The sequence below is a fragment of the Salvelinus sp. IW2-2015 genome, linkage group LG10 (genome assembly GCF_002910315.2).
Source record: "Salvelinus sp. IW2-2015 linkage group LG10, ASM291031v2, whole genome shotgun sequence".
Lineage (NCBI taxonomy): Eukaryota > Metazoa > Chordata > Actinopteri > Salmoniformes > Salmonidae > Salvelinus > Salvelinus sp. IW2-2015.
This window is the reverse complement of record NC_036850.1, coordinates 21929637-21942085: the sequence shown is the minus strand read 5'-3', so window position 1 is coordinate 21942085 and position 12449 is coordinate 21929637. Positions and strand designations below refer to the sequence as shown.

The window sequence follows — 12449 nt, the reverse complement described above, 5'->3', positions numbered from 1 at the left end:
CATCGTGATTCCAGGAATATCAGGTGATAGAATCCAGTATGACGACGACCAGTGCTTGACGTAACCTCCATGTCAATTGAATGCACACGTTGGAACTGGATCTCCAAAACAAGTCAGCTGCAGTAAGAATTTATTTCCTATAAAGAATCTCCAAAAGGGATTCCTGGAAACATGAACAATCCGAAATATAATCTCTAGGACCACAAGGTAATGTCTTCAAGTCTTGTTCTGGTCAGGATCATCGCTGACTGAAGCACTGAGATGGATTATATTTGTGTGCTCCGGTAGGTTTACTCTAAGAATGTTAACTTATGTGCGTTCGTGTAATTAGTCTGTGCTGAATGCTAGACTGTCCTGCGACCGACCCAGCACACGTATAAGCAACCAGGCCCAGAGTCCACACACACACAGTAGTGTGCTCAGCTCAGGCCCATTCCCTGCTGCTTGCTCATGTCCGTACACACAAAGAAGGTTGTCAGCTCGCCTTTTCCCTTGACATTGATGAGGCCTCGGCATTCGCAGGAGTAGCCCAGCTTCTGGAGCACGTCCGACGTCTCCTCTGTGACCTGGAGCAGAAACAGACACGAAGCAAGGAACAAGACACATTACTATGCTGAATGCATGCAGCCATGGTTTTTGTGTGGTTATAGTTCATCTCTCCAGCCAGACTAGCAATGACAATACTGTATGACTGACAAGACTAGGTTGTACTGAACCTGAATCTTGCCCAGCTCTCCAGTGCTCTCCATCCTACTGGCCACGTTGACAGTGTTGCCCCAGATGTCATACTGAGGTTTTCTGGCTCCAATCACCCCAGCAATRACAGGCCCATGGTTAATGCCTGTGAAAAGCAGGCAGACAGTGACACATAACAAGATACCTGCTGGGAATAAACCAGTCAAATACTGTAGGGAAAGGGGGATACCTAGTCAGTTGTACAACTGAATGCCTTCAACTGAAATGGGTCTTCTGCATTTAACCCAACCCCTCAATCAGAGAGGTGCGGGGGGGCTGCCGTAATCGACATCCACGTCTTGGGCGCCCGGGGAACAGTGGGCTAACTGCCTTGCTCAGGGGCAGATTTCTACCTTGTCAGCTCAGGGATTCGATCCAACAAACTTTTGGTTACTGGCCCAGCACTCTAACTGATGACACAGAAAATAATTGGATATAAATATATTCACTAACAGGGTCTAACAAGTACCATCAGCTTGTGTGGCTGAGTCAACTACAGGGAGTCAAAACCATTTTACATTTCCATTTTAGTCATTTAGCAGAAGCTTTTATCCAGAGCGACTTATAGGAGCAATTGGGGTACCTCAACGGCACATCGACAGATGTTTCCCTTAGTCAGCTAGGGAAGTCGAACCAGCCACCTTTTGGTTTCTGGCCCAACGCTCTTAACCGCTATGCTACCTGCCACTGCCGCCAGTTGTTCAACCAGACCATTTGTTCATGTTAGAATCTCGGCCTTTTAATAAAAAAAWKTCTTCCAGGGAGAATTATGTGAACATCATTTGTTATTTAGATTTTTCTTGGGACACAGATGTGAAAAAATCCTTTGACGCACCAGTCCTTTGATTTAAAAAAAATTGTATTTCATGCCAGCTTTTTGTGTTTATGTATTAAAACCCTAATGTGTGCTTTTATCTCTCGAGTATTATAAATGTTTTCCTAAAGCCTGGGGGATCTGCTCAGAATAAGCTGTCTGAGAACTATGTCACAACAGTACACAGGGAGACCAGCGGTATTATGGAAAGCCAATGTTAGCTATTGTGGACAGTTGGAAAGAATGTCCTCCTACGTGGTTAGATAGACAGAGTATCGCAGGGCCAGGAGTGTTTTGTTCTATAACTAGAGCTCACAATTTCTCCTGACCAGGTTAGGTGCAGGTGTTCAGGAAAAACTCTTAGCACTAGAATAACAACCAATGAAACCCTAATAAAGATGGATAGAACCAGACACATTGCAGACGTATGGGAGGTTATGTATTATGGTACTAGTTAATGAATATAGTTCATATATGCCCAGGCCAGTGCCCAAGCTTTACTCACCCACAGTAGCCTAAAACTGTGAAGGAGTGTCTGTTGATGCCGTCCAGCTTGCCAATGAGGGCAATGGCAAACTCTACCATGTTCCCTATCTGTGCCTGCTGCCTATCTCGATCCTGAAACACAGTTCATCATAAATTCCACACACAGGCACTACTACTGACATACACAACTTTATCTATACTGCTTGTTAACCAGTTTGATGGTAAAGTTCTGTAGTATAGAAAATCAAAGGTATGCACAGTTGCATGTCTGTTAACCCCCCCCTTCCATGTGACCTGGGTCAAATAGTTAGTAGCTACCTGGTATTCTCCTGTCCTGGGTGCCACTCAGCCCAGCGGCCGCCATATAAGTGCTTCCGATGGTCTTGATCTTCTCAACTCCACTGAACTTGGGCTTGGACAGCAGCTGTGTGTGGGTAAACAAGTGGAGTGTGAGCCAGGGTTAACTGTGACTTATTTTATATTACAGGGACACGTGTAATTTGAGTTAATGATGGCTGCCAGCGGTTCTCTGACCTCATCAAAATCTGCTATGATCTCATTGAGGCCTCAGACACTCCAGACCTTCCTTGTTGATGTCACACTCCGTGTAGAACTCTTTGAAGTCCGGTACCGAGGCGAACATCACACACACACAGTATATGACTTGTAGTACAGATCCTGAGGAGGAAGGAGGGGTACAACTTAAGAGGCAATGCCATGTAGTAACACTAAGCAGAAGAACATAGACATACACTTCACAACAGGATATAGGGAAGTTTCAGTTCACACAATAAATATTAGGAGACATTAGAGCACAGAGCCACATCTTTGAGAGAAAGCCAATTCAGAATGCTGAGAGAGGACAGACACCACAACAGTTCCTCCAGTGCCAGACGTTCTAACTGTTTTCACTGTGTTGACATCTGGCAAGGAAATGCCCAGTGATTAGCTGTACAAGAGGAGCCAATGTTAAACAGGGCCTCTAAAACCCATTCTCTGGGAGAGAGGGAGACCATCGAAGTCCCATGCTCTCTCCTAGATGTCAAATCTCTGAGGAAAACTCCAAAGCATATTAATACTCATTTTTTCCCCTCATGCTTTTTGTTGTGTTGTTTATTGATTTGACACTTTTGACAATGTGCATCCATTGGATTACTATTGTCAGGTATATGCAGTGTTCAAGCTAAGCTGATGAGCACCATCTTTAACAGCAGAAGCAGCTTCAGTACATACTTCTCAGGCTGTAACCTACATGTCAAACACAAATAGCTGTTCTGTTGTGTTTGTGCTTCAGAAAACATGTCTTAAGACCTTAGTCAAGAGTGTGTCAGAGTGTCCATGGTGATTTAGAGGTAACACATAACCCTGTGACTGGGCTGTGGAGAGTCGGAGTGAGGGAGACATCATAGAGTGGACTCGGGGCATTGATGCCATTGGACCTATCACGCTGGCAGACGGTCCTAAAAGATACAGCCGCCTCCTCAAATTTCACTTCAACGTCTTAGTCAATATTCTCTAATGAAGCGAGTGCTAACGATCACACCTCAACATTACACTTCATGCCCCGAGCTACTCTTCCATTCACTGATTTCTCAATAAATAATTCGCTCCAAATCTTCTTCACTCATAAAATTCACTACCGAGCTCTCTTCTGATCCAATGCACCTCTGCCATCGTACTTCCAGTAAGTTAGTTCCTCTCAGTACATGATTACAGTCTCCGTATTCCATGATTGAGACCTAATGCTCTCATCGGATGACTCAGGTCGACTCTCAATAGAGTAGGTCCACAAATCAAGACGTCCTCAGGATCCTGCGGTCCACCTACTCTCAGAGCAGCTGTTCAAGTTTCAAAAATCAGATCCGACTTGTTCGTTTAACGGTTCTGCTGCAAGAGCGACTGATGCTACCCCTACTCAGTCAGTTCGTCATGCTCGCAACTAATTTAGTCAGACGTCTCTCCGTGACATCAACCATCCGTCTAAGTGAACTCGTGAAACTCCGTGCTTCCCCTATCACGTCATCATCTCTATAGAATAGTCCACGATCAACATCCTCAACGATCCTGCTGCGCCACGCTCACAGTCACTACTTCAAAATTAATGTACCTACATCAAACTCCTTCAAAACTCCTTAACGTATGACCACCAGCTACAGTTTCACTCTCAAATAGTCGGAGGCACAATCAACATGCACTCAAAGCGTCCTTGGACGTGCCCGAATCCTGCTTGCAGTCAAACACTCCGTAGGAAACTTTACACACTTAGATCAACGGTCCTCAAAGACTCCTGCGTGCCCGCTTATCGAAGCAGAGTACAGGCTCTGGCCAGCAGGGAGATAAGGACCCAATTCAACGAGTCCTAAAACTACCTGCGTTTGCCCCCTACTGCGCAAGGACGTTAGTCTTTATCTTCTTCAAATTTTCGCACTTGGTGGTGCGACATATACTTAGTACGAGCTTCACATCTCTGTACTGTCAGCGCGGCTACTAGCAAGCAGTACGTCTGCTAATATGATCAGACAATCATAGTCGTTCGCAGGCTATCAGTTACGTTTGTGCTAACCTCCGGACTCCAAGCCACTCTGATGAAGTAGATCCACATCAACCACAATCCTTCAGACTTCGACACTATACCTACTCGCAGCCACCTTCTAAGATTAGCCACCCGCAAACAGCCCTACGCCCTAAACAAAGCGCAACCGCTCCGGACTTGAAATAAGTAAAGAGGGCGAGCAGGAGGTGAGGACGTTGAATGTGGACTATTTGAGAGTGACTGTGAGTAGGGGCAGCAGGAGTTGAGGACGTTGATGTGACTATTTGAGAGTGATGTGAGTAGGGCAGCAGGAGTTGAGGATGTTGAATGGGTACTATTGGAGAGTGCGTGAAGTAGGTAGTAGGAGTTGAGGACGTGTGATGTGGACTATTTGAGAGTGGACTGTGAGTAGGGCAGCAGGAGTTGAGGATGTTGATGTGGACTATTTGAGAGTGACTGTGAGTAGGGCAGCAGGAGTTGAGGATGTTGATGTGGAGTATTTGAGAGTGGCTGTAGTAGGGGCAGTAGGAGTGAGACGTTTTGATGTGGACTATTTGAGAGTGACTGGAGTAGGGGCAGCAGGATTGAGGACGTGGATGTGTGGACATTTAGAGTGACGGAGTAGGGCAGCAGGAGTTGAGGAGTTGAATGTGGACTATTTGAGAGTGGCTGAGAGTAGGGGCAGAGCAGGAGTGAGGACGTTGATGTGATGACGTATTTGAGAGTGACTGGAGTAGGGGCAAGCAGGTGAGGGAGTTGATGTGGACTATTTGAGAGTGGCTGGAGTAGGGAGTAGGAGTTGAGGACGTTGATGTGGACTATTGAGAGTGCTGGAGTAGGGGAGAGGAGTTGAGGACGTTGATGTGGACTATTGAGAGTGACTGTGAGTAGGGGTGAGTAGGAGTTGAGGATTGTGATGTGGACTATTTGAGAGTGACTGTGAGTAGGGGCAGCAGAGTTGAGGACGTTGATGTGGACTATTTGAGAGTGACTGAGTAGGGCAGACGAGGAAGTTGAGGACGTTGATGTTGGACTATTTAGAGTGACTTGAGTAGGGGTAGTAGGAGTTGAGGAGTTGATGTGGACTATTTGAGAGTGACTGGAGTAGGGAGTAGGGTTGAGGATGTTGAATGTGGGCTATTTGAGAGTGACTGTGAGTAGGGGCAGCAGGAGTTAAGAGTTTGATTGGGACTATTTGGAGATGATTGTGAGTAGGGGACAGAAGGTTGAGGATGTTGATGGGACATTTGAGAGTGGCTGGAGAGTAGGGTAGTAGGAGTTGAGGACGTTGATGGACTATTTGAGAGTGGCTGAGAGTAGGGGTAGTAGGAGTTGAGGACGTTGATGTGGACTATTTGAGAGTGACTGAGAGAGAGGGGCAGCAGGAGTTGAGGATGTTGATGTGGACTATTTGAGAGTGACTGTGAGTAGGGTAGTAGGAGTTGAGGATGTTGATGTGGACTATTTGAGAAGTGACTGTGAGTAGGGTAGTAGAGGAGTTGAGGCGTTGATGTGGACTATTGAGAAGTGGCTGAGAGTAGGGAGTAGGAGTTGAGGATGTTATGTGGACTATTTGAGAGTGGCTGGTAGTAGAGGGAAGGAGGAGTGAGGACGTTGATGTGGGACCTATTGAGAGTGACGTGAGTAGGGGTAGTAGGAGAGTTGAGGACTGTTGATGTGGACTATTTGAGAGTGACTGTGAGTAGGGGTAGTAGGAGTTGAGATGTTGATGTGGACTATTTGAGAGTGACTGTGAGTAGGGGCAGAGGAGTTGAGGATGTTGATGTGGACTATTTGAGAGTGACTGTGAGTAGGGGTAGTAGGAGTTGAGATGTTGATGTGGACTATTTGAGAGTGACTGTGAGTAGGGGTAGTAGAGGAGTGAGGACGTTGATGTGGACTATTTGAGAGTGACTGTGAGTAGGGGTAGTAGGAGTTGAGGACGTTGATGTGGACTATTTGAGAGTGACTGTGAGTAGGGGTAGTAGGAGTTGAGAATGTGTTGTGTGGACTATTTGAGAGTGACTGTGAGTAGGGGCAGCAGGAGTTAAGGACGTTGATGTGGACTATTTGAGAGTGATTGTGAGTAGGGGCAGCAGGAGTTGAGGAGTTGATGGGACTATTTGAGGAGAGTGGCTGAGAGTAGGGGTAGTAGGAGATTGAGGACGTTGAATGCAGACTATTTGAGAGTGGCTGAGAGTAGGGGTAGTAGGAGTTGAGGACGTTGATGGGACTATTTGAGAGTGACTGAGGAGTAGGGCAGCAGGAGTTGAGGATGTTGATGTGGACTATTTGAGAGTGACTGTGAGTAGGGTAGTAGGAGTTGAGGATGTTGATGTGGACTATTTGAGAGTGACTGTGAGTAGGGTAGTAGGAGTTGAGGACGTTGATGTGGGACATTTGAGATGTGGCTGAGAGTAGGGGTAGTAGGAGTTGAGGACGTTGATGTGGACTATTTGAGAGTGGCTGGAGTAGGGGTAGTAGGAGTTGAGGACGTTGATGTGGACTATTTGAGAGTGACTGTGAGTAGGGTAGTAGGAGTGAGGACGTTGATGTGGACTATTTGAGAGTGACTGTGAGTAGGGGCAGCAGGAGTTGAGGACGTTGATGTGGACTATTTGAGAGTGACTGTGAGTAGGGGCAGCAGGAGTTGAGGATGTTGATGTGGACTATTTGAGAGTGACTGTGAGTAGAGGGGTAGTAGGAGTTGAGGACGTTGATGTGGACTATTTGAGAGTGACTGTGAGTAGGGGTAGTAGGAGTTGAGGACGTTGATGTGGACTATTTGAGAGTGACTGTGTGAGTAGGTATAGTAGGAGTTGAGGACGTTGATGTGGACTATTTGAGAGTGACTGTGAGTAGGGGTAGTAGGAGTTGAGGATGTTGCTGTAAGAATTGCAGTGGCTCTGTCTCTACCATGCTGACACAAAGATGACATCACAAATCACAATTCCCGATGAAGGGGCTGATTCATGGAGCTGTGGGTTGGTAGGTGGAGTCAGGCAGGCACTGATATACGGTACAATGATCCATAGAAGTGGGACCGTCCTTACCCTGGGGTTTCCATCCCTTAACCACTAACCACACTACTGGAAATCGTAATAAACCATTTACGGGTAAATCCAATCAATTCCACTACTAAGTGTTTCCCACTAAGCTTTAGTGAGTGCAGGCCAGTGGAGATGGGACCCCAGTGCAGATAGGAGGAGGAGGAGGAGGGGAGGATGAGTTGGACTCAGTCGACTACCAGTCATCCATCCTGGACTCCTACCTTGTACTTCTCAGTAAGTAAAGTGTTTGTGAGGAATCCCACCTCGTTCTTTTTATTCTCCCCRACAAACAGCGCAGCCACATGGGCCGGCAGCACGTTCTCCAGGAGCAGGCGGTTCAGGTTCTCCCTGGTCTCGATCTCATCCTGCTCCGTACGGTTCTTGTTCTTCAGAAGGAAGTCCTGGCGGAAGCATGACTCATTCTACAGGACAGAAGTGATGTGGTCATTTAGTAGTAAAAGGAAAGGGGTAGGTGAAGAGAGGGCCAACAAAGAAGAGAAAGGAACATGTCCTGACCTGTTGTGAGATGATGAGCATGGTGACCAGGAACAAGGTGATGTAAATGCAGCTCATCACCTCAGGGTGTTTGACCAGCCCCAACGCTCTCAGGATGGTCCCAGAGTCCTCAGTTCTGGAACACAGAGCTCAGGGGTTAGAGGTAATCTAAAGTAAAGCTCAGTATAAACCCGGCTGGATATAGTACCAGGTGTTTTATGCACAGTACAGAACAGGGTTGGGGTCAATTCAGTATTCAATTCAGTAAGTGGATTGAAATTCAATTAATGAATTGAAACAACCTTCATAGAAAACAAATGCGCAATTTTCAGAAATGACTTAATTATATATACATGTTTTATTTCTTCCTGAATTGAAAAGTAATCTACCCCAGGCCTGGTGCACAACACATGCTATAGTACTTGTTTTCATTGAGTTGGTTGTAAAGCATGCGTCCATAGCAGCTGAAGAGACCAGCCTTGGCGCTGAGGATGATGATGTAGTAGGCTGTGGAGGCCAGGATGAGGAAGACCACTTTGAGCTCAAAGCTCACCCTCAGGAACACTCCACAAGCTATGAGAGCCAGGATACAGCTGAACACAGAGTACTGAGAGAGAGATGGAGAGAGAGAGACCGAGAGAGAGAGAGATAATGGAGTGAGGAGACCATGAAAACCATCAATGGAAAGTGCCAGTTCTTCATTTCAATGTTTATTATTTGTAATTGATTATATTTATTTGAAATGGCTGAGTATATATTTGCAAACAACAATAAAAAAACTGAAATGGAAAGTATAATTTCATAACTGTGTGTTGCAAGCGTGCCGTGCTCTATCAGCTGAGCTACAGAAGACCTGTTAGTGAGGGATATTGTAGGCATCACTCACCGGCAGGTAGAACAGGCTGCCTGGATGCTGCTCACTGGAGTTGTCAGATCGAATCAGATCAGGGTTACCATTGATATCACACGGTGACTTCGTCTGGATGAAGCACTAGAGGGAACAATTAGATTTGATTGACAGTCAACCGCTAAGTGGGTCTGACTGAAAACAAAAAGACTGTGAAGCATGTGTTATTGGCATGTCTGTTGATGACTTGATGTTCTTCTTACAATAAGAAGCTAATGCTCTTGTTGCTATGAAAAGTTTATGTAATTGCATGTACACGTGATGGCATTCTGTTCTATGTTTAATCAGTGAGATGTGAGATAGTGAGTTGTTGCGTTAACTTACCAGGTTGAAGACTGCTAGGATGATGATGACCGCAGTGGTGATAGTGACCAGAGGGAGGCGCACACACGGCCTCTTGACCACTGCCTCGGACACAGCAGGCAGCCACTGGCAGGACGACAACTTCTCCGGAAACAACCGCTGAGGTGTGGGAGGAGCGAGGCATCCAGCCATGGGAGAGGAGGAGTGGATAGGAGGGGAAGAGATGAGTGTGTATATGGGGGGTGAAATGCATGGAAGAGACAATGTGCGACTTACTAACACAGCAGCACTGAATGTTCAGTCTATTTTCAGAAAGACAGGATAATACACTGAGTGTACAAGACATTAGGAACAACTGCTCTTTCCATGAAATAGACTGACCAAGTGAAAGCTATGATCCCTTATTGATGTCTTCTGTTAAATCCACTTTAAATTAGTGTAGATGAAGGGGAGGAGACCAGTTAAAGAAGGATTTTTAAGCCTTGAGACAATTGAGACATGGATTGTGTATGTGTCATTCCGAGGGTGAATGGTCAAGACAAAATATTTAAGTGCCTTTGAATGGGGTATGATAGTAGGAAGGTGTTCCTAATGTTTTGTACACTCGGTGTATCTCTGACTAGTGAATGTAATAACTACACTGCCTGTCGAGGATGAGTTGGACTCAGTCGACTACCAGTCATCCATCCTGGACTCCTACCTTGTACTTCTCAGTAAGTAAAGTGTTTGTGAGGAATCCCACCTCGTTCTTTTTATTCTCCCGACAAACAGCGCAGCCACATGGGCCGGCAGCACGTTCTCCAGGAGCAGGCGGTTCAGGTTCTCCCTGGTCTCGATCTCATCCTGCTCCGTACGGTTTCTGGTTCTTCAGAAGGAAGTCCTGGCGGAAGCATGACTCATTCTACAGGACAGAAGTGATGTGGTCATTTAGTAGTAAAAGGAAAGGGGTAGGTGAAGAGAGGGCCAACAAAGAAGAGAAAGGAACATGTCCTGACCTGTTGTGAGATGATGAGCATGGTGACCAGGAACAAGGTGATGTAAATGCAGCTCATCACCTCAGGGTGTTTGACCAGCCCCAACGCTCTCAGGATGGTCCAGAGTCCTCAGTTCTGGAACACAGAGCTCAGGGGTTAGAGGTAATCTAAAGTAAAGCTCAGTATAAACCCGGTGGATATAGTACCAGGTTTTTATGCACAGTACAGAACAGGGTTGGGGTCAATTCAGTATTCAATTCAGTAAGTGGATTGAAATTCAATTAATGAATTGAAACAACCTTCATAGAAAACAAATGCGCAATTTTCAGAATGACTTAATTATATATACATGTTTTATTTCTTCCTGAATTGAAAAGTAATCTACCCCAGGCCTGGTGCACAACACATGCTATAGTACTTGTTTTCATTGAGTTGGTTGTAAAGCATGCGTCCATAGCAGCTGAAGAGACCAGCCTTGGCGCTGAGGATGATGATGTAGTAGGCTGTGGAGGCCAGGGTGAGGAAGACCACTTTGAGCTCAAAGCTCACCCTCAGGAACACTCCACAAGCTATGAGAGCCAGGATACAGCTGAACACAGAGTACTGAGAGAGAAATAGAGAGAGAGAGATGGAGAGAAAGAGAGGGAGAGTGAGGAGACGGTGAAAACCATCAATGGAAAGTGCCAGTTCTTAATTTCGATGTTTATTATTTGTAATTTATTATTTTTATGTGAAATGGCTGAGTATATATTTGCAAACAACAATAAAAACACTGAAATGGAAAGTATAATTTCATAACTGTGTGTTGCAAGCGTGCCGTGCTCTATCAGCTGAGCTACAGAAGACCTGTTAGTGAGGGATATTGTAGGCATCACTCACCGGCAGTAGAACAGGCTGCCTGGATGCTGCTCACTGGAGTTGTCAGATCGAATCAGATCAGGTTACCATGATATCACACGGTGACTTCGTCTGGATGAAGCACTAGAGGGAACAAGATTTGATTGACAGTCAACCGCTAAGTGGGTCTGACTGAAAACAAAAAGGCTGTGAAGCATGTGTTATTGGCATGTCTGTTGATGACTTGATGTTCTTCTTACAATAAGAAGCTAATGCTCTTGTTGCTATTAAAAGTTTATGTAATTGCTGTACACGTGATGGCATTCTGTTGTCTGTTTAATCAGTGAGAGAGTGAGTTGTTGCGTTAACTTACCAGGTTGAAGAACTGCTAGGATGATGATGACCGCAGTGGTGATAGTGACCAGAGGGAGGCGCACACAACGGCCTCTTGACCACTGCCTCGGACACAGCAGGCAGCCACTGGCAGGACGACAACTTCTCCGGAAACACCGCTGAGGATGGGAGGAGCGAAGCATCCAAAAAATGTGATCATTTACTCAGTGCTAGCCCTCCCTACACTGGCTTCCTGTTAAGGCAAGGGCTGATTTCAAGGTTTTACTGCTAACCTACAAAGCATTACATGGGCTTGCTCCTACCTATCTTTCCGATTTGGTCCTGCCGTACATACCTACACGTACGCTACGGTACCTCTGTGGTGTGGGGCTGTGCTTTGGCAAACTGGGTGGGGTTATATCCTGCCTGTTTGGCCTGTCCGGGGGTATCATCGGATGGGGCCACAGTGTCTCCTGACCCCTCCAGTCTCAGCCTCCAGTATTTATGCTGCAGTAGTTTATGTGTCGGGGGGCTAGGGTCAGTCTGTTATATCTGGAGTACTTCTCCTGTCTTATCCGGTGTCCTGTGTGAATTTAAGTATGCTCTCTCTAATTCTCTCTTTCTCTCTCTCGGAGGACATGAGCCCTAGGACCATGCCTCAGGACTACCTGGCATGATGACTCCTTGCTGTCCCCAGTCCACCTGGCCGTGCTGCTGCTCCAGTTTCAACTGTTCTGCCTGCGGCTATGGAACCCTGACCTGTTCACCGGACGTGCTACCTGTCCCAGACCTGCTGTTTTCAACTCTCTAGAGACAGCAGGAGCGGTAGAGATACTCTTAATGATCGGCTATGAAAAGCCAACTGACATTTACTCCTGAGGTGCTGACTTGCTGCACCTCGACAACTACTGTGATTATTATTATTTGACCATGCTGGTCATTTATGAACATTTGAACATCTTAGCCATGTTCTGCTATAATC

General features: G+C 46.1%; 1 protein-coding gene across 1 annotated transcript in view; it reads right to left on the bottom strand.

The window, feature by feature from the left end:
• Positions 1 to 113: 113 nt before the first annotated feature.
• Positions 114 to 12449, bottom strand: part of LOC111969538 (adenylate cyclase type 2-like) — a 47524-nt gene continuing 35188 nt past the window's right edge. The window contains 12 exon segments of the mRNA XM_070445473.1: positions 114 to 566; positions 717 to 855; positions 2067 to 2171; positions 2362 to 2459; positions 2570 to 2600; positions 2602 to 2692; positions 2695 to 2713; positions 7882 to 8040; positions 8135 to 8249; positions 8536 to 8720; positions 9000 to 9104; positions 9345 to 9482. Of these exon segments, the coding sequence (XP_070301574.1) occupies positions 420 to 566; positions 717 to 855; positions 2067 to 2171; positions 2362 to 2459; positions 2570 to 2600; positions 2602 to 2692; positions 2695 to 2713; positions 7882 to 8040; positions 8135 to 8249; positions 8536 to 8720; positions 9000 to 9104; positions 9345 to 9482 (1332 nt within the window). The 3' untranslated portion in view covers positions 114 to 419.